The sequence below is a fragment of the Chiloscyllium plagiosum genome, chromosome 24, assembly GCF_004010195.1.
Source record: "Chiloscyllium plagiosum isolate BGI_BamShark_2017 chromosome 24, ASM401019v2, whole genome shotgun sequence".
NCBI classification, from domain to species: Eukaryota; Metazoa; Chordata; class Chondrichthyes; order Orectolobiformes; family Hemiscylliidae; genus Chiloscyllium; species Chiloscyllium plagiosum.
The window spans coordinates 54,016,276-54,039,441 of NC_057733.1; the positions used below are offsets into that span (position 1 = coordinate 54,016,276).

Here is a 23,166-nt window from a genome sequence, read left to right on the forward strand (position 1 = left end):
TTATGCACAATCTCCCATTGATGCAAATAGAACCTTAACTTTCTTGATGAGAGATTATCTGAAAATTCAGTAGCAATTTCAACTTTACCGTCAAGGTCACAACATAGAAATGGCCAGAAAAAACAAACACACATTAGCTTAAAATAGACAACTGTCAATAAAAATTCAAAGCTACTCTTTCAAGAGAGAGCTCCTCAATGCCAATTTTTGAATGCAGGCAGAAGGTGAAAGTGGAAGAAGTCATCTCTGACAACACATCCTCTCACCTTGTTGAACAGTTTGACAGGTGCTGCAACAGATCCCGTCTCCCTAAGGTAGTCGAACCATTTGAAAGGAATTTTGGAGTAACCTGTAAAATAGCCAGCATCATTTTAGTGTGCAATAATTTACTAAAGCTGAAGTGCCCATCTCATCTTGGGACAGCAAGAATGTTCAGCTAGTGGGACAGTATAAAACATAACATGATACGATATCAGTTCACATACCTGCTTCAAATACAAAACCAGAGGTACGTCCATACATGTGCACAACCATCATGCTCTTTTTGTTCTTTCCACCCCCTTTGTTATTCTCCCATCCTTGCTGTTGGTAACAACTTTTTTTAAAATTCATTCACAGGATGAGGGAATCATTGGATAGGCCAGTATTTTTGCCCTTCCCCAATTATCCAAAAGGCAGTTAATAGTCAACCACATTAGCGAACCAGATGGATTTTTTCTGACAATCGACAATAGATTCATGGTCATTATTAGACTTTTAATTCCAGATATTTATTGAATTCAATTTCCACCATCTACCATGGCCCAGGTGCCCAGAACATTTCCTGGGTCTCTGGATTAACAATCCAGCGATAATACCACTAGGCCATTGCCTCCCCTGGTATATGACACAAACTGAACACCTTGCTAATGGCAGTCATGGTGGCATCACCATTGAATCCGATTCCACAGTCTTCCCATTATGTTTACTTAAAGGTTTCTAGCAAATGTGAATGGAGCCGGAATACCACTGGCTTTGTCCTCCTTCTAACTCTGGGGTTAGAAGGCTACCCGTGGCAAACTGACGACTTGTTCCTGCCCAAGATCAAGATAACTCAATTCACAACAGGAATCCATTCTGATACCTTCTTGAGATTTTGTTGTGTGAAATTCAAATCAGAAGTCTTCAATTTTCAAGAGACAGAACTGTTATCAGATTTTTTTTGCTTTAGAAGTGATGCCATTTTATAGACTGATATTGGCTGGGGTAAATGCCAAACTCTTGTTCAAGATCATCTCCTGTAACCTTTTATATCCACAGCAGATGATGTCGTGAATTAAATCTCGTACCAAAGATATCACCTTCAACTGCACTGAAGCTTTAAGCAAGACTTTGCACTTTACAGCAGAAAAACACGTGCCCATGACAATGAAGGAGCCAACAATCAGCTGAACAGAGAGCATAGACACCATATAGTTGAAGGTACACTAAGTGTGGGTCCATTAACATCAGCGCTTAATTACCACAAAGGTGCTCTACTTTAGTGCAGATTAGACTGTTAACCTTTATCTACATAAATTCTCCTTTTCCATTCCACTCATCACCAGAGACAGCAATTCTACTACCTAGGGCTTAAAGCAAGGCTAAAGGTATTGCCCCAAATTTTAAAAAGTATCCAACACAAGATTCTGAGTAATCCAAGATGGAGGACAGGAAAACATTGTGGCTGTAAGAGCTGCTTTTATTTTGAGGTATTTTAGGTATTGTAGGTGATTTCCTCGAATTCCAGGAGCAGCAATTACTGTTTTATATGCTCTTGCATTCTTTTGGAACTTTGGGGAAAAAAGTCAAAACAACAGCACTTTTAAAAGGGAGCGAGACAGACAAAAGGCAGTGACCACATGGTCAATGAGGGAGAGAGTGAAAGAAACCCACACTGCTAACTGACACAGCAGTGAATCTGCAGTTACTGCCTTTGCTGTTTGAGTTCATATATCGCTGGACATCGGAGTGCATCTGGGAAAAATTAACAAACAGCAAAATTCACAGCTGACCTTGGAGGAATCTGTGTGGGAGAGCTTACAGCACAGGAACAGATAAGTGCATAGCTTTTTTTAGACATGTAACCTTGCCATAAGTCCACAGTAGTGAGTAGAGTGGATTCTTTCTTGATTAAATGTTTTATTGAAATCTGTTTCTTGATTAAATTTTAAAAATATAAACCATAAATATTAAGTTAGCCTGGAGCACTGTTTCTTTGAAAGAGCAAAAAGACAGTGCTATTTTCTGGGTCTGTAGATTGTGAAGGAGCAAAGATGGCCTTTAGTAGAGTGATAGGCTCTTCATGTTCGATGATAGAGTTTAGGGAGAGTTTCCATATTACTGATGATTATCTCTGCAGGATGTGTCTTTGGTTGAGAAATCTATCAGATCGTATGGATCGGTTACAGCAGCAGTTAGAGGCAATGAGGAATTCACAAGAGCCAGGGAATGTGATGAATGGCAGCTATAGGAAGGGAGGAAAACTACAGATATAGTCATGTGGATGGGTTAACTCCAGGAAAGATGGGAGAGGTAGGGAGGAAGGGCAGGAGTCTTCGGTAGATATTCCCATTTCAAACAGGTATGCTGTTTTGGAAAATGTAGGAGTGATGGTCTCTCAGGGGAATGTGACACAAGCAGCCCAGTTTCTGGTATTGACACAGGCTCTACTATAATGAGGGGTATGTCAGGTTCCAAGCGATTGATGGTGATAGAGAGCTTTCTAGTCAGAGGCACAGACAGATGTTTCTGCAGCCAGCAACGAGAAGTCAGAATGGTGTGTTACCTCGCTGGTGCCAGAGAGGGTGCAGAATGTTCCCAAAAGGAGAGAGGGACCAGCAGGAGGTCACTGTACACATTGGAACTAATGACATAGGAAGGGAAAAGGATGAGATTCTGAAGGTAGAATATATAAAGTTAGGCAGAAATTTTAAAAGGAGGTCCTCGAGGGTAGTCATATCTCGATTACTCCCAGTGCTACAAGCTAGTGAGGGTAGGAATAAGAGGATAGAGCAGATGAATACATGGCTGAGGAGCTGGTGCAGGGGAGAAGGGTTCACATTTTTGGATCATTGGAATCTCTTCTGGGGTAGAAGTGACCTGTATAAGAAGGATGGATTGCACCTGAATTCATGTAGAATTCAGCTAGAGCTGCTCGGATGGATATAAAAGAGACGTGGCGCGGGGGGGCGGCGGTGTGTGGAGCTTGGGAACTATTGAGAGACAAGATCAATCTGAGGTTAGTTGGAAAAGGGAGACAAACAAACACAAACAAAAACAAACAAAAAATACAAACAAAACAAACAAACAAACAAGTCAGGGCAGGCAGTGACAAAGCAGAGAACTAGGTAGGAAGAATAAATTAAACTGCATTTACTTCAACACAAGAGGCCTAACAGGGAAGGCAGATGAACTCACGGCATGGTTAGGAACATGGAACTAGGATATCATAGCAATTACGCAAACATGGTGCAGGGATGAACGGGACTGGCAGCTTAATGTTCAACGATACGAATGCTACAGGAAGGACAGAAAGGGAGGCGGGGGGGGGAGTGGAAGTGGCATTTTTGATAAGGGATAGCATTACTGCTGTACTGAGGGAGGATATTCCTGGAAATACATCCAGGCAAGTTATTTGGGTGGAACTGACAAATAAGAAAGGGATGATCACCATATGGGGATTGTATTAGAGAGCCGCTAATAGTCAGTAGGAAATTAAGGAATAAATTTGGAAGGAGATCTCAGTTATCTGTAAGAATAATAGAGTGGTTATAGTAGGGGATTTTAACTTTCCAAACATAGACTGGGACTGCCATAGTGTTAAGGGTTTAGATGGAGAGGTATTTGTTGCGAGTACAAGAAAACTTTCTGATTCAGAATGTGGACATACCTACTAGAGATGGTGCAAAACTTGACCTACTCTTGGGAAATAAGGCAGGGCAGATGACTGAGGTGTCAGTGGGGGAGCACTTTGGGGCCAGTCACCAGACTTCTATTAGTTTTAAAATAATGACGGAAAAAGATAGACTAGATCTAAAAGTTGAAGTTCTAAATTGGAGAAAGGCCAATTTTGACGGTATTAGACAAGAACTTTCAAAAGCTGATTGGGGGCAGCTGTTCACAGGTAAACATGGCTTGGAAATGGGAAGCCTTCAGAAATGAGATAACGAGAATACAAAGAGAGTATATTCCTATTAGGGTGAAAGGAAAGGCTGGTATGTATAGGGAATGCTGGATGACTTGATAAATTGAGGGTTTGGTTAAGAAAAAGGAGCACAGGAGGCTCCCAAGCACTGAGGATGTCACCTAGACAGGGGACAAAACGTCTGCAACACAAATTCCCAGCTCGGCAAACAGAACCACAACAACGAGCACCCGAGCTACAAATCTTCTCACAAACTTTGAACACCTACAGGAAGCATATGTCAAGTATAGACAGGATAGATCGAATGAATCCTTAGAAGAGTATAAAGGCAGTAGGAGTATACTTGAGAGGGAAGTCAGGAGGGAACATGAGATAGCTTTGGGAAAATGGATTAAGGAGAATCCAAAGGGTTTTTACAAATACATTAAGAACAAAAGGGTAACTAGGAAAAGAATAGGTCCCTCAAAGATCAGCAAGAAGGCACATGTGTAGAGTCGCAGAAGAGGGGGAGATACTAAATGAGTATTTTGCATCAGTGTTTACTGTGGGGAAGGGCATGGAGGATATAGAATGTGGAGAAACAGATGGTGACATTTTGAAAAATTTCCACAATACAGAGGAGAATGTGGCTGGATGTCTTGAAACGCACAAAAGTGAATAAATCCCCAAGACCTGATCAGGTGCATCCTAGAACTCTGTGGGAAGCTAGGGAAGTGATTGCAGAGGCCCTTGCTGAGATACTCGTATCATAGATAGATAGTCACAGGTGAGGTACCGGAAGACTGGAGGTTGGCTAACATGGTGCCACTGTTTAAGAAAGGTAGTAAGGACAAGCCAGGGAACTATAGACCAGTGAGTTTGACGTCAGTGGTGGGCAAGTTGTTGGAGGGAATCCTGAGGGACAGGTTTTACATGCATTTGGAAAGGCAAGGACTGATTAGGGATAGTCAACATGGCTTTGTGTGTGGGAAATCGTGTTTCACTAACTTGATTCAGTTTTTTGAAGTAACAAAGAGGATTGATGAAGGCAGAGCAGTGGATGTGATATATATGGAGTTCAGTAAGGTTCCCCATGGGAGACTGGTTAGCAAGGTTAGATCTCATGGAATACAGGGAGAACTAGTCATTTGGATACAGAACTGGCTCAAAGGTAGAAGACAGAGGGTGGTGGTGGAGGGTTGTTTTTCAAACTGGAGGCCTGTGACCAGTGGAGTGCCACAAGGATCGGTGCTGGGTCCACTACTTTTCATCATTTATATAAATATGAATAGGAAGAGTGCATCAACAGGACGAATTTCGAGGGATATGGGCCAAGTACCAGCAAATGGGACTAGATTAGATCTGATCAGCATGGACAAGTTAGACAGAAGGGCTATGACTCCATGGCAAGTTCTTTCTTGCAAGGATCAGCTCTGAACTCAATTTCCTACAGAACTTTGCACAGATACTCAAATCATCCTTATCTTTCTTTTGTAGGTAACTATGGTTACAAAAGAACCTCTGTTTACGACTGACCTGGGAGCTACCCTGGAAAGCCATATTCTCAATTATGTCAGGAGCAGTAAGCTTACAGCAAAAGAGAAGCTGAATTTAAAAAAGGAGCAAACAGCAAATGTTGGGTTTCAAACATAATATTAACTCAGACCCTCAATGAAACAATGATATCATATTGAGCTTTAACAGAGTTTGATTTACAGCAATTAAAGTATTACACCACATCCTATCCCCTGACAAAGGTGTTACCTCTGGGCGGCGTAAGTTCAATCTTGTTGATTTCACAGAATCCCACAGGGAAGATTGATGGAGATACAGAGTGGTAACAAAACCAGTCCGAGCCATCTGCTGCCTCTGAGCCATCGATGCCAATCATCAGGTAACCCTCAGCTAATACCTATAAAAGAAATGGGAAGTTTCACAAGTCAGGAGAAAAGCACACAGTTAATATCACAGAAATTCACATGGGTCCCTTTGCAGAATGCAAAAGTATGCCAGGTAGTGACAATTTCTCCTTCCTGTACAACTTGGAGAAAGGTTCACCATATGACCATCTTAGTGAACTGATACTCTCCAGGAGCCCATCAATTTGAAACTTTGGTGGCTCTTTCAAATGGCAAAACACAAAGGCAGGCTTGCAGCATCATCACAGTGTGCTGCCATTCCAACTAACAGGTCTGACAGGCAAACAGTTTACAGCAGGATTATTCCCATGGCTCTTTATAAAAAGAACAGACAGCACTTCTTTACAGAGGGGAAGAATGGCAGGAGAAATACACAATCAGAGGTTGATGTGGCAGGTCCTAAAATCCATGTCCACTCACAAATGCCCAGTTAATTGTCCCAGATTTTATTGCACAGTAATTGATCGTCAAATTGTAGTTCACTTTGCTCAGAGAGAAATTTGGTTTTAATTACACATCTTTCCTCCTTCGGACTTAATCCAGTGCTGCATTTAATCACAATACAAACATACTAGGAGCGATTAATTAATTTGTGTCATTAAGGACTAGAATATTTCTCCGCAGCATTCCTTTAAGCAGATAAAACACTCCTCACTCAGATTAAGCCAAAGGAGAAGGAAAAGTTGGAAGAGCCAGCAGCAAATTTGTTAGCAAAGCAACAGATTCTACATGGAGAACTGAAATAACTGGAAAGGGAAAAGTCTCTTCACCCTCACAGTGGGAAGAAACAAAGTAAAAATGACTTTACAAAAATTAACAGGATGTATATTTCAGTACGTGTGTCCAGCAACAATGATCATTTGGTTTTAAATCCCTTGTATAAAGCTCAACAGCTGGAGGAATCAGGGCACACGCCCAATCTCTGGAAACAAAGTTAATTTAAATAACTCAGGAATAGCTTAAACAAACAGTGATGACTTTAAATCTCAAACATATTTCAAAACATTAAATAGAAAAAATACTGCAAATGATGATTGATCTGAGTTTGCATGTATGCGAATTCAAGTATTTATTTACTAAGGGTCATCAGGATTACTTGCTTACAAACCCGATCTTCCTGTCTTCACTGCAGCAGGTAAAATAGGCTGTGCCTGTATAATAACTGTATTCCACATTCCTTCAATGGAATGAGAATGAGGTTTGAGAATCAATTCATGATTGATCAGTTGATACTGAGCCTGTGGGCAAGGTAGAACCTGTAGCCTCAGGACAATCCTCTAGTTCAACAGTGGAGAGTGACAATACGGTTTAAAGCATAGACATAAATTCCAATTTGAAATAGCTAATAAGGTTTGGTTCAAGCATACCAGTATATACACAGAATCCCCAACTGGAAAGCATCAGAAACTTCAACTCACTTGAACTGAGCTGATAGATGATTCCAAACCCATCTCAGTCAAGGTTCTTCCAGTAAAAGGAAAGAAACTTTCCTCCCATCAGGGCAACCATCTGTCAGGGCCCAAAGGCAGTACATAACCCAGAACAAGAGCCAATTACCATTTATAAAGAGGATGATTAGAGTAAGATGGTAGGGTTCTGCATGTGTGCTAGTGACCTTACTTTGCGGACAGTTGCCACACAGATTGCAGACAGATTCAGTGGGTCAATTGCTTCCAGTTTCATCCCTTCCTGGAACCACTCTCCACTCTGGTCCACATCCTTCACCTGAAAAATCAAGAGATTCAGTACGGTCACAAAGAAAAGCACATCATTCTTTGCAAACAAAAAATAAATCATTCTCATGATGGGGGCATCAAAGGTTTTATTTCCCAGAGCAGATGGCGAACTGCCATGTTGAACCATAAAATGATTTAACTGGGTAGCACATTAGGCCAAAGTGAGGACTGCAGATGCTGGAAGTTAGAGTCTAGATTAGAGTGGTGCTGGAAATGCACAGCAAGGCAGGCAGCATCCAGGGAGCAAGAAAATCGATGTTTCCGGTAGGAGCCCTTCATCAGGAATCACATTAGGTCACTTCAACGCTAGTTAATAGATGGCACAACATAACGAGAAATCAGAGCAGGTGCAGGCCAGGCTTTTGATGCTATTTCATTCAATGAGACCTTGGCTGGTCATCTACTTCATCACCACATTACCTACACAATTCCCTTGCTATTTCTAATAGCCAGCAAAATATTAATCTGTCTTGAACATACTCAACATCTGAACCTCCACAACCCTTGAGTAGAGGGTTTCAAAGATTCACCATCCTCACAAGAGTTTACTTGTCACCTCAGTCTGAAATGGTCTATCCTTATGCTACCTTTTGAAAGTTATTAGTATAGCTAATCACATGCTATTGTTTACTACGATGGGATGTGAATACAAAATGTCGCAAGTTATGTTTCAGTTATATCAAAGTGAGATAATATCTCAAGTACTGTGTACAGTATTGGTCACCTTATTTAAGGATGGATGTAAGTGCAGTGGGTGCAGTTCAGAGACAGTTTATCAGACTAACACCTGGAATGGGTGGGTTATCTGATGAGAAAGAGTTGTACAGGTTAAGATTTTCTCTGCTGGGGTTTGGAAGATTAAGAGGAAACTTGGTTGAAGCATAAGAGATAGTGAGGGGTACTAACAGGTGGAAAGGATCTTTCCTCTTATATAAAGAACTTAGAACCACCTCCTAAAGACATAGATGAGATTATTTTCTCAGGCACTCGACTTCAAGACTGTTGAGGTAGAGGGTCTTTGAATATTTTCAAGGCAGAAGTAGACAGATTCGTGATAAGCAAGGGGATGAAAGATCATGAGTAGGCAAGAATGTCAACTAATCATCTATTACTTTATTGACTGGCAGAGTGGGTTTGAGGGACGTGTACTCAATGCTTAAATGCGGCAAAAATAGTGACAATTATTTGATAGAAAACAGCTTTCAAATCATTTGTGTAAAACAATTAAACTTCACTAGATGGGATTAGAATATTTTAAACTGATAGATCAGGAGTCAAAGTTGATAACAGTCCATGTCCTCCAGGAGTTTTGACACAGTCAAGCTGAAATGGGAATATCAGTGCACAAATGTAGCCACAAGGAAAAAGAGTTATAATGCTGATGCAAAACTTAATTCCTAAACAAGACCTTTAGCATGAAACAACATTGATATTTGGAAGCTGCTCTCTTCAATGACAGATTACAAAATTGAGAGGCAGATTCAAGGAAAAAACTGCATTCGTTCCTTGAATAATGGGAGTCCGACAGAATTAAAGTTACCTTCTCAACTCAGGGGGAAAGAAAAATGCTACTCATACTCAATGACTATAAATCAGTCACAAGTTCAGGCTCATGACAAGATTTTGTATTCATATTCCTTGGTCTTTCTGCAGCTGTACAGCTTTATGTAGCTTTTCACAGAATGAAATGTTTAATTCTTCTGAAGTCTTTCGCGATGGCACAACAAGAAATCCTGCATTTAAAGATGAAGTTATCAACTTATTGTTGTACTAAAGAAAATGAACATGACTACTAACATCTTGCATACCTCTGCTAGCAAGTCATGTTTATTTCATCTAGCCAGTTCAACCTCATTGACTTTGTAATGCTGCATGATTAAACAGCATTTATTACAGCAAGCTGCAACATGAGCTTATAAACATCACATCCAAGTGACAAAGCAGGAGTCGTGTCTCGATTATAAAGGCACATGCAGCTTTTGAACATACCATTTAGGAGGCCATTCAGCCCCTCAAGTCAGCTCTTCCATTCAGTAAGAACATGACTGATCCGATTTTATCCCTAACTCCAAATTCCCACTTGCCCCTGATATCTAGTCCCTTGTTAATCAATTTTCTACTTTTGCCTGAAAAATATTCAGTAACTTTGCCTCCACCAGTTGAGGGAGGAGGGTTCCAAAGACTTAAGCATTAAAAAACAAACCTCTTCAAATGGGAGACACCCTCATTTTTAACAAACCCGTCAACCAAATCTAAACTCTAATAAGGCAAATCGAAAACTCTAGGCCATCATGAATGTTTGCAGATTATAAATATCAGGAGCACTCCATATTCATTCATGAAGGACACAATACCTTACTTCCTGAAGCTTACCTTTGCAAACAGCTGTGGTGCAGCATCACACTGTCCTTCCTGCTTCTTTGAACCATCTAAATATAAACAAAGTTTGTAAGTTTAATCTAATTTTTAAAAAGGGCACACAGTCAAGCAATGCAGGAACTATTCAATGATAGAAACTAAACCCAGATGCAAATGAAAACCAACCAACAGAAGAGAGAGGGGAATTTCAGTATCAGTATTCAGATGATATTTCATAGACATGAAAATGTGAATAGTCAGAATACCAATCAATTCTGATTTCAGCTACATCCTTAATTTTAACCCTATTCTAAACATCAGAATTCTCCCCAAGCCTTATTCTCAACTGCCAAGTGGTGGTTATTTGTCTTTTGTTTCTTTCATATCTATTATATATAGTATCCATTACAGTCAATCAGTCATGATAGCACAGATAAAGGCCCTCCAGCCCATTGTGCCACACCAGTCATCAACTATCTAATAATAATCCCACTTTCAAGCACTTGGTCTGTAGCTTTGAATGCTATGGCAGTTCAAGCTTTCATCCAAATACTTATGTCTTGAGGGTTTACACTGCTTCTTAAGCAGCGAGTTCCAGATATCAACCACCTACTGGGTGAAAAAACGTTTCCTCAAAATCCTTTAAATTTCTTGCTCCTTCCCATTGAACTATACCCTATTGACCCTCTACTAAGGGCAAACATTTCTCACTATCTATTAGAGTCATAGTCATCGAGTTGTACAGCATGGAAATTTGAGTCTAGATTAGAGTGGTGCTGGAAAAGCACAGCAGGTCAGGCAGCATCCGAGGAGCAGGAAAATCGACGTTTCAGGCAAAAGCCCTTCATCAGGAATAGAGGCAGGGTGCCTGCAGAGTGGGGCACCCCTGCCTTTAATCCTGATGAAGGGGTTTTGCCCGAAATGTCGATTTTCCTGCTCCTCGGATGCTGCCTGACCTGCTGTGCTTTTCCTGCACACTCTAATCTAGACTCTGGTTTCCACCATTTGCAGTCCTTGTTTTTACCCAGCATGGAAATTTGTCCATGCCGACCAGATATCAGATATAAATCTAGTCTCATTGGCCAGCATTTGGTCCATATCCCTCTAAATGCTTCCTGTTCATATACCCATCCAGATGCCTTTTAAATGCTATAATTGTACTGGCCTCCATCACTTCCTTTGGCAGCTCATTCCATATAAGCACCACCCTCTGCGTGAAAAAGTTGCCTCTCAGGTCAAACCTTTCCCTTTCTCATCTTAAACCTATGCCTCTAGTTGCACCCCAGGAAAAAAACTTGTCTATTTATCTTATCCAGGCCCTCATGAATGTATAAACCAAAGATCACCCCTTGGCCTCTGACACTCCAGCCTATTCAGCCTCTCCCTATAGCTCAAACCTTCCAACCCTAACAACATCTTTGTAAATAGTTCCTGAACCCTTTCAAGTCTCACAACATCCTTCCTATAGCAGGGAGACCAGAATTGCATTCAATACTCCAAAAGTGTCCTAACCAATGTCCTTTACAGCCACAACATGACCTCCCAACTCCTGTACTCAATGCACTGACCAATAAAAGCAAAGCATACCAAACACCTTCTTTACTATCCTATCTATCTGCAACTCCACTTTCAAGGAGCTATGAACCTGCACTCCAAGGTCTCTTTGTTCAGCAACACTGCCCAGGACCTTACCATTAAGTGTATACATCCTGCTCTGATTTGCCTTTCCAAAATGCAGTACCTTACATTTATCTAAATTAAACTCCATCTTCTACTTCTTGGCCCATTGACCCATCTAACCAAGTTCCCATTGTAATCCAAGGCAACTTTCTTCGCTATCCACTACACCTCCAATTTTGGTGTCATCTGCAAACTTACTAACTATACCTCTTATGCTTGCATCCAAATTATTATATAAATGACAAAAAGCAGTGGACCCAACACCGATCCTTGTGGCATTCCACTGGTCACAGGCCTCCAGTCTGAAAAGCAACCGTCCACCACCACCCTCTGTCTTCTATGTTTGAGCCAGTTCTGTATCCAAATGGCTAGTTCTCCCAGTATTCCATAAGATATAACCTTGCTAACCAGGCTACCATGAGAAATCCTGTTGAAGGCCTTACTGAACTCCATATAGATCACGACCACCGCTCTGCCTTTATCAATCCTCTCTGTTACTTCTTTAAAAAACTGAATCAAGTTAGTGAAACATGATTTCCTACACACAAAGCCATGTTGACTATCCCTGATCAGCCCCCACTTTTCCAAATACCTGTAAATCCTGTCCCTCGGGATCCCCTCCAACAACTCGCCCACCAGTGATGTCAGACTCACTGGTTTATAGATCCCTGGCTTTTCCTTACCACCTTTCTTAAACAGTGGCACCATGTTAGCCAACCTCCAGTCTTCCGGCACTTCACCTGCGACTATCAATGATACAAATATATCAGCAAGGGGCCCAGCAATCACTTCCCTCGCTTCCCACAGAGTTCTAGAGATTTATCCACCTTTATGCGTCAGAATTTTATACAGGACCTGTATAACTGCAGCAAGACACCCGTCCTCCTATACTAGAATCCTCGCACTATGAAGACGACTATACCATTTGTTCTCTTCATTGCTTGCTGCACACCTGCATACTTACCGTCAGCAACTGGTGTACAAGGACACCGAGGTCTTGTAGCACCTTACTTTTTCTGATGCTGGTTGTGAGGAAGGCAGAAACACATAAACTATGAGATGTCAGGCCACATGCAGTAAGTGCAGCTGAGAAACGTAACCGGGAAGGGGTGAGGGGAGAAAATTTGATCAGAACAGAATAGTTTGCTCATCAGACAGTTCTCTCCATTATAGTCAGACAGATGCCTCGACCCCACTACTTGGAACATACAGCAATGAGCTTTTACCAGAGAAGAGCATCAGCTTAATGTGGCATGTGGAGTCTGAGGAAGAGCATTGCTGCAGTATAACAGGGATTGCAGCTCCTAGACTGAGCTGTCAGCAGCTCAGGCCCAGCTAGAGTGCGCTGCTGGGTCCAGTGCCCAGAACAGTACTTTCCTCATACATTGATTTACAAAGAGGACTTGAACTTTTATGGCGTTTAATCACAACAGTCAGCAATTAGTGTCAAACTAATTACCTTTTGGTGCAGTCTCAGCTGTTACATTGGCAAAAACTGTAGCAGGATCTCTCAAATTGCAATTGGGTAAATGTTCGGTTTAATCTGTTTCCGAGGGTGGCTGACGTAGGAATGTTGGCTCCTCTCATACTTTCAGCATCATCCAGAAGGCAGCTCGGGACTTCCCTTGGGATTTGAATGTCTGTTCTGAAGCACTCACTCAGTACTGCACTGCTACATCTGGACAAGCTGAGCTCAACTCGTTAGGGTGATGCTCAAGCTCACAGTCTCATGGCTCTGGTAAGAGCAAAATAGTACTGGGCTAAATATCCCATCTGTTTCGGAGATAGCTATTCTAACATCCTTCCCAAGCCTCTGGTCAGGACACGAGAAGATCTTAAAAGACCCCATTCTACTTCCATCACTATAATGCATATATGCTGGCCAGTTCCCCACCTGAAAGGCGGGAAGAAATTAAAGCTGCTTCATTTGGGCAAGATGGCTCCTGTGCCCATCAGGGGCAACATGCCCTTGATGCTGCTACTCCTCAAAGCTATCACTGCTGCTTTGTCTCAACCCCTGACCTCAAAATCTCAATGTCCACCTCACTTCCCTTCCCACCCCAATCCCCAGGCTAGCGGTGGCTACATCTGGTGTTGCTGGATTGGCTGGCAGCTGGAGGGGCTCAGATTCCATGTCACTTGGAGGCAGAGGTCCTGCTCTCTAATAATGAAGAACTGGCCCAGAGGTATCATGTAGGGCAGCTAGATTTCAGGTGGTAAAGTCAACCGGGAGGTTAGTGAAGACTAGCACCACCTCAGGAATGTTCCTTATTTGCATATGTTACCAGAGAGTGTATTTTTTAAACTTTAAAAAATTTGTCCAGTTCTCCTACCTTGGCCAAAATCACTGTTGACTCCCATCCCTCATATCTGCCCTTTACAAATTCGATTTAATTCTACAGACTACATCAGCTGGCAGTGAGACCCCATGGAGGCGGGAATCCCCAACATAGTGAATCTCTGACCTTCCAGCCATCATTTGGCTTTTGGATAGCAAGAACTTGAATTCTATACTTAAACACTTTGAAGTCATCTTATGGCATTCCTCAGGTCAGGAAATAAACTGAAAGACAGACTTGCATTTATAACCTCAAGTTATTCCAAGCACATTGCAGTCCATAAAGTGCAGGTGAAATATAGTCACTGTTGCACCGTCCAACAATGCAGTGCAGGAATGCACAGCAAACACAGTTTGATAATGATCTGATCAGCTACCTCTGATGTTAGTTGAGGGACAAATGTTCACTAAGACACTGAGGAGAACTTAACCACTAGTGACTGTGCAATATTTTATATCCACCTTATTTTCCTTTTCTCTTTCATGGGATGGCCAGCATTAGCTGCCTGTCAATTGAGTGGCTTGCCAGGTTATTTCAGAGTGTAATGAAGGGTGTGACAATGCTGTCACTTTCAAAAAGGTTATTTTGTCAGTGGGTTTTTTTTTGAACAGAAGTTGTAAAGGCAGAGGTACAGAAGAGTCTAGTTTAACAATGGAAAGGGAATGGCCAGTTCTCCCAGTTCAGGATTGTTTTTTCTAGCTTGTTTTAACTGTAGCAGTCACAAGACGTTAAGAGTCCAGGAGAGATGCCAGCTTCAGTAAAGAATTCCTCTAAATTTCTCGGAAATCTCTCTCTAGATGTTGAGCCCTCCTGCCTGTATGAATCTGTGTTTGAATTTACCTTTTTGCCAAGAAGCATGTTTATGGATGTTACAGTGTTGGAACAGTTAGTCAAATGGTAATAGGTACTGTGTCAGATTGATTCAGTTTTCCCAAAGCCAAGTTGTTCTAAATTTCATTTTCTTTTGTTCATGTTTCAACTGTAGTGTTGAAATCAATCCTGTTTTGCTTAAAGCCGAGTGGTTTGGCCAGCTGCATCACACCTGGAACACCCACTTCACATCTGCCTTTAAAATTACATAAAAAGTTAGGATCTAGGCTACCTTCTTAGAATACTTGGAGGGGTCTGGCCAGGTCCATAACAAGAGTCAACACTTTGCTGAGGTTCCTGAGTCATATGTAGACCCGACTGTGGAAGGATTTGGCAGATTTCCTTAAGTCATTAATAAACCAGATGGATTTTCATGGCATTTGAAAATAGTATAGACCCCATTACTGACAATGGGTTTCCATTACAGGTTATCACCAACTTAAATGCTCAAATCAGATCCCAGTAGTAAATTGGACATTCAACAACGTACATTTGTAGGTGAAAGTGAGGACTGCAAATGTTGGTGATTAGAGTTGAGTGTGTGGTGCTGGAAAAGCACAGCAGGTCAGGAGGCAACCGAGGAGCAAGAGAATCGACGTTTTGGGCAAAACCCTTCCTGATGAAGGGCTTTTGCCTGAAACGTTGCTCCTCCTGCTCCTCAGATGCTGCCTGACCTGCTGTGCTTTTCCAGCATCACACTCTTGAATGTACATTTGTGGATCACCTTTTAAAAAAATACCCGTTTAGGTAAGTTATGACATACCTCTGGGGAAGTGGTACTTCAACCCAAACCATCGGGCCCAGACTTAGGTATACTACCACTGCGCCACAAAAGCACCAAAATAGATTGATACATTTAAGGTCTCACATTTCACACGATTTTTGCATCATTCTACAGATTACCCACATATTGAAATGGCAATCTTTTCCATGCAGCATTTTTTTTAGTTCATCCATTGAAGGTTAGCATCACATATCCCCAACTGCCTTTATTGAAATGGCTTGCTGGTACTTTGAGGGCAATTAAAAATCAATCACATTGCTGTGGACATGCAGTATTACACAGATCAAACAAGGCAAGGACAGGAGATTTAAAATGAGACCTTCTGCCTCTCTCACGCCTGCAGCTATCCTTCAGAAGCAAAACCAAGTCGGCACAGGACGACCACAATGAACATGAAGAGGGATTTCAGCTAAGCCCAATCCTGGTCTGACTAGAAGTCCTTACAAAACAAAACTTCTCAACTCAACACTTACCTGTTCTTTTGAATCGATGTCCAATACTTCGAGACCAACCAATGGGGTGAATGAGTGGACTCAGCATATGACACCAAAAATCATCTGTTCCATCTTCACATTCTTCGTAAATAAGCCGTAAACGACCACCGATTATGCTTTCAACCACTGCTATTCGTGTTCGGCAGAGGTGAGTCTTATCAACAACTTCTACACGCATGGCAGTTTTGAATGGGTACTGCATGCTTTCAACAACCTGCAAGACAACTTAACGTGACTGAAGGGAACAGGCTGGCATTATCTGCACTTCTGTTCCTTAAGTAGGATGATGAACACTGTTGTTCCAATACTGTGAGTAGCAAGTCAGTCCATGGCCCATTTCAAATTAAAGGACAGTACGGAAAGCTCAATGACTTTATATGAACTAACACAGCCACAAAATCATGTTCATGCAGCAGATTACTGTCTCAATGGAAACGAGTACCAGATCAGAATGAACAAAGATTTAGTAGTGACATTGTAACCACCTGTGCTTATCAACAAGCTTGGTGCATGCTCTCGTGTTGGGTGAAGTATCAAAAGGAACAACTGATGCCTATGGAATCAGACCCAAGGATAATTTCACATTTGTGAAGAAACAAAGTATTAATCACGTTGACAGGAGCATAAAATGAAATAAAAATAATGAAGAATAAATAATACAAGATGATATCCGTCTCCAACATTGTGAAAATGTAACATTTATGGAATGGACTGCTCCAAGGGTTACCAGGCGGAAACAGTTAATTCAACCCAATAAGACAGGGGCTTGTTGCAAGGTTTGAAATAAGTCACGCAGGACAGTTCGGGGGTCACCGAGGCAGATTTCAATAGTTACAGGATATCAGTGTGAAAACACAGATGTAGGCTCCACATTAGGCAGTGCTGCTTTTAGCTGTACTGCTGGGAAGGCAACTGATTAACATGGGTTCTGTACAGGAGACTCAGTGAGAAGTCAAAAAAAGTTGAATGGCTCTTTGCTGTTAGAACGCAAGGAGAAATTCTAGCAGCTAAGTGTTGGAGTCTAGGCTCAGGGTAAATCCTGAGAATTGTTTGGGCTTAGAATCCATGTGTTTCCTTGTAAAGTTGAGAACGGCTTTTGAAAATACTCCATCAAGCAGTATTTGCTTCATGCAACTGAGCAACATTAGACCTTAGAAGAACCCAGAAGTATGAAGCTAGCTTGTCACTTCATTCTCTGCATAGGTTCCATGGGTCTCACACATCGTGAAGCTTTTTAGTTTGAAAAAAGTTACTTCCCTTTGCCCAATTGCAACAAATTTTGGCAGTATAGTTCAGGAACAAATGGAAATGATAATAAGGAAACGATAAAATGGAAATAAGGAGCTGGCCATCTTACCTTGGAGCAAAAATCAGGTGGAAGGGTCTTGGCACCAGTCAGTCTTTTCACAAGAAAAGCTTTCCAGTTTGTATATTTGTGTTGGATAGCTGTCGAGGGAACAAGGGGGAAATTATGCTGGATTGAAATTAAATCAGGTAGTAACAAGGCATTAAGCCCAACATTAGGCAGAAAACTTGATGTTCTGACTGTACTCGTCACCTAGAATACTTAAGATAGTAAGTGGAAGAGATGTTCACCTGCAGAGACCATGCCTGTGGTGAAGACTGCAGATTGAGATGAATGAGAAATGAAAGTTGATGACTGTCACAATCATATAAGGTAACAGTGATTACTTTGTCAAGAGCTATTTCAGTGGCCCATAGGAGTAAAGGAAACTTGACTAGAGGGATTCAAACATGGATTTCTGAATTATAAATTTTCTTTACCGAGAGAGTGGTGGGGGCATGGAATGCGCTGCCTGTGGGAGTGGCAGAGTCAGAATCATTGGTGACCTTTAAGCGGCAATTGGATAGGTACATGGATAGGTGCTTAAGCTCGGACAAATGTTCAGCACAACATTGTGGGCCAAAGGGCCTGTTCTGTGCTGTATTGTTCTATGTTCTATGCGCACGGGCTTGGGAAGTGACAACGTCAACATGATTTGGATGAGAAAAGGGAAATTAAAAATGAGGCACCATTTTGCAAGGGCATTGCAATGGGAAGTTTTTTTTTTAAGAAAGAGGATGGGGATGATATTAGCAACTTAAAAAGGAAAGGCACAGTAGATGGAGAGAAAATTGTAAACAAACAGGTAGAAGACTGAGGATGGGGGTGGAGGGTCGCTTTTCAGACTGGAGGCCTATAACCAATGGTGTTGCCACAAGGATCGATGTTGGGTCCACTGCTTTTTGTCATTTAGATAAATGATTTGGACGTGAACATAAGGGGTATAGTTAGTAGGTTTGCAGATGACACCAAAATTGGAGGCGTAATGGACAGCGAAGAAGGTTACCTCAGATTACAACGGGACCTTAATCAGGTGGATCAATGGGCTGAGAATTGGCAAATGGAGTTTAATTTAGATAAATGTAAGGTGTTGCATTTTGGGAAAACAAATCAGGACAGAACTTATACACTTAATGGTAAGGTCCGAGGGAATGTTGCTGAACAAAGAGACCTTGGAGTACAGGTTCATTGTTCCTTGTCAGTGGAGCTGCAGGTAGACAGGATAAAGAAGACGACATTTAGTATGTTTGTCTTTATTGGTCAGAGAGCACTGAGTATAGGAGTTGGGAGGTCCTGTTGTGGCTGTGCAGGACATTGGTTAGGCCACTTTTGGAATGGTGTGTGCAATTCTGATCTCCCTGCTCGAGGAAAGATGTTGTGAAATTTGAATGGATTCAGAAAAGATTTACAAGAATGTTGTTAAGATTGGAGGGTTTGAGCTATAGAGAGAGGCTGAATAGACTGGGGCTGTTTTCCCTCCAGCATCGGAGGCTGAGGAGTGACCTCAGAGGTTTATAAAATCATGACAGGCATGGATAGGGTGATTCGGAGATGCTGGTGTTGGACTGGGGTGCACAAAGTTAAAAATCACACAACACCAGGTTATAGTCCAACAGGTTTAATTGGAAGCACACTAGCTTTCGGAGCAACGCTCCTTCATCAGGTGATTGTGGAGGGCTCGATCGTAACACAGAATTTATCTTCCTGCGAAATTCTGTGCTACGATCGAGCCCTCCACAATCACCTGATGAAGGAGCGTCGCTCCAAAAGCTAGTGTGCTTCCAATTAAACCTGTTGGACTATAACCTGGTGTTGTGTGATTTTTAACTATGGATAGAGTGAACAGACAAGCACTTCTTCCTGGGATTGGGGGGGTCCAAAACTAGAGGATATAGGTTTAAAGTAAGAGGGGAAAGATTTAAAAGGGACCTAAGGGGCAACTTTTTCACACAGAAGGTAGTGCATGTAATGGAATGAGCTGCCAAAGGAAGCAGTGGAGGCTGGTACAATTACAACATTTAAAAGACATCTGGATGGGTGTATGAATAGACACGGTTTAAGAGGGATATGGGCCAAGTGCTGGCAAATGGGACGAGATTTATTTGGAATATCTGGTCAGCGTGGACAATTTGGACCGAAGGGTCTGTTTCCATGCTGTACAGCTCGATGACTAAGACTAATACGGAGCACCAGGAAGAGAAGTTGGATGACCAGCAGTTTATGGGTAGAGGGATGTGGGAACTGCAGTTGGGTCTTGCTGACAAGAGCTGTTTGGAGGGGTGTCAGTGAAGACAAGAGGAAAACTGAAGTAAAAAACACTAGTTCAGGGCTAGGGCAAAGGGGAGTTTTGCCAGAGGTTTGGGTGGTGAGGGCAGTGAAATTGAAAGAGATCAAAGTGATGGAGGCAGCTAATTAGATGGTGTCAATGACAAAAAGAAAAATCCATTAAATCCTTTTTATCTTGTTGGGGTGACAGTGAAGGAAGCAAGGGACATGGGTTTAAGATCATTGGCAATAAAGAATAGAAACTGAGTGAACCACGTTGCCCCTGGAATCTCTGAATGACACAGGCAAACAAACCTTTCGAATTTTAAAAGGGAAATTGCCCAAGAACACTTACTGCGAGGAGTAACTAATGGCTTGCCACTGGTTGCACACCAGCCAACTGGATGAACATCAGAACCACATATGTTGCACCAGAAGTCAAGACTAGAGTCATTGTCAAAACCTTCATATCGGAGCAAAGCCTTGTAACCTGCAAGAAAACAAAATAACTGAGACCAAGAAATTAAATTTTTATTAGAACTACAGAAACCCTACAGTGTGAAAGCAAGCTATTCGGCCCATCAAGTCCACACTGACCATCTGAAGAGCATCTTACCCCGATTCCCCCCACCCTCCACTCCATTCCTGTTATCCTGCATTTCCCACGGCTAATCCACTTAGCCTACACGCCTCTGGACACTATGGGCAATTTAGCATGACCAATCCACCTAATCTGCACATCTTTGGACTGTGGGAGGAAACCTCAGTTCATGCCATCCAGCTGAAATGTCAATCACAGCCACATTACTACAAGCACAGATCACATCCCAGAGAGAATGTCAGACATCACATGACAATGGGTTATAGTCCAACAAATTTAAAATCACAAGCTTTCAGAGCGCTGCTGAGAGAGAAATATTGGCCAACATGCCAGGGCCAACTGCCTGTCCTTCAAAATAATGCTGTGTGATCTTACTGACAGGGTCTCTGTTTCCTGTTTTCTTCAAACAACAGTGCACCTCCAACAGTGCTAGTTACCTGAACCTAGAACCTTCTGTCTCAGAGGCACGACATAACTGATGTGAAGGTTATGAACTGTCCTCTTCTTGAACTGGAAACCAATGAATCTTTGGCCATAACTATACAGAGAAGTTTTAAAATGAAGGACAATTAGATGATACATTGGTGTTTCAAGATGACAAAGTCATCGTGCTGTGTTAGCCCCAGGCCTGAAAGTCTTCGTCCTTTGTAGAAAGGACTCTCTTTATACCCCTGCTTCCTTTCTGGTTAAGATTGTCTAAGTTAATGAAGGTAAAAGTAGTTGTGAATGTCCCATCCAAATTGCAGTCCAACTTGCCAACATCCATGCTCTCAGCAAATAAAAACTGGACAGACAAATTTACTGCTACAACCAATGTTTAACTTAACATAAGCTGTTGGCATCATTGCTCCAAGGGCAGGTTAGCTCCCTCTCATTGAAACACAAAAGGTAGGAGGGGTAGGCCATTTGACCCCTCGAGCCTGCTCTGCCATTATTATCATGGCTGATCATCAAACTCAATACTCAAATTCCACCTTCCCTGCTACACTTCAGCCACAACAACTGTATCTAACTCCTTCCTGAAAACAATGTTTTCATGTCAACCACTCTCTGTGGTAGTGAATTCCACAGGCTCATCACTCCCTGTTTGAAGGAATTTCTCCTCATCTCAGTCCTAAAAGGTTTACCACTTATCCTTGAACTATGAACCTTGGTTCTCGCTTCCCTACCATCAGCAATGCTCTTGCTGTATCTAACCTGACTGGTCCTGTTAGAATTTTATAGGTTTCTATGAGAGCCCCACAACACCCCCCCCCCTCCGCCCCCCCCACCAACATTCTTCTAAACCCCAATGAATATAGCCCTAACTGACTCAATATCTCCTCATACATCAGTCCTGCTATCCCAGGAATCAGACTGGTATACCTTCACTGCACTCCCTCTACAGCAAGAACATTCTTCCTCAGATAAGGAGGCTGAAATTGCACAATATTCTAGGGTGTGGCCTCACATACTTAACTGAAGCAAGACGTCTTGATTCCTGTACTCAAATCCTCTTGCTATGAAGGTTAACATACAGTCTGTTCTCTTTACTACCTGTTGCACCTGCACACACATTTTCAGCAATTGGTGCATGAGGACAACAATGCCTCGATGAACAATGTTAAAAATCACACAACACTAGGTTTAATTGGAAGCACTAGCTTTCGGAGCGCCGCTCCATCAGGTGGTTGTGAAGAACACAATTGTAAGACACAGAATTTATAGCAAAAATTTACAGTGTGATGTAACTGAACTTGTACATTGTACATTGAAAATTGCCTTGATTTCGGCACTCCGAAAGCTAGTGCTTCCAATGAAACCTGTTGGACTATAACCTGGTGTTGTGTGCTTTTTAACTTTGTACACCCCAGTCCAACACCAGCATCTCCGAATCAACGAACAATCCCTTCTTTCAATTTACAACCATCGTTTCCCCAACAGGTATAACCAAGAAACTGCCTAAATTCAGGGGAGGGAAACATTATTGAAGTGACTAGGCTGGAAACCAAATGATCACCATTTAGGCACCATAATAACTGTAGGAGAGTTCTTGTATCATTGAAGTTTTATTATCATTGAAAGCAGTACATAAATCTCACAAGGACCTCACAGCAGAGTTATAAAACAAATATGATAGTAAACCACAGAAATATCAGGAACAAGAAGTTTGGTCAAGAGCTGGTTTTAAGGAGTATCCTCGGAGAGTAAATCATATGCAGCAATACCTATCATTGCTATCAAAGCAAGCATTTGATTGTACCTGCTAATTTTATGATGCCTGCAATCCAGAAGACCTTGGTAGGCAGGTTGCAATCTGTGTTTGGTACTTCCACCCTTACACCCTCCGCAATATCTCCCCAGTGAGTCCCCATTGGTACCTGTTTGATAACAGAAGGAAGTAATGTTACAGATGCTGCAGCCAAAGTTAGATTTGCAGATGTATACATTATCATTGTTCAGACTTTATACTCTGAGCCCATGGTCTTTTGGCTGACCATTATTTATAGATATTACTGGATTTAATCTTTCAATATGAATAAAGCTGAAGTCTATACGACTACAAATAAGATAAACAGGCTCTACATCTTCCAGGAGGTGGCTACACTGATCAAATCATCACTTCTTGTATCTCGTGCAAGCCCATCAAAG

The 23,166-nt window shown here is 41.9% G+C and overlaps 1 protein-coding gene across 2 annotated transcripts in view; it reads right to left on the reverse strand.

Moving 5' to 3' along the window:
- mbtd1 (mbt domain containing 1) overlaps window positions 1–23,166 on the reverse strand; it is an 82,385-nt gene that overhangs the window by 17,029 nt on the left and 42,190 nt on the right. For both annotated transcript variants that reach the window (XM_043715170.1, XM_043715171.1), the window contains exons 6-13: window positions 22,778–22,895; window positions 20,290–20,424; window positions 17,682–17,770; window positions 16,304–16,538; window positions 10,173–10,228; window positions 7,684–7,788; window positions 5,909–6,056; window positions 267–349 (exon numbers count right to left, since the gene is read on the reverse strand). In XM_043715170.1, coding sequence (XP_043571105.1) covers window positions 267–349; window positions 5,909–6,056; window positions 7,684–7,788; window positions 10,173–10,228; window positions 16,304–16,538; window positions 17,682–17,770; window positions 20,290–20,424; window positions 22,778–22,895 — 969 coding nt within the window. The remainder of the gene's footprint in view (window positions 1–266; window positions 350–5,908; window positions 6,057–7,683; window positions 7,789–10,172; window positions 10,229–16,303; window positions 16,539–17,681; window positions 17,771–20,289; window positions 20,425–22,777; window positions 22,896–23,166) is intronic.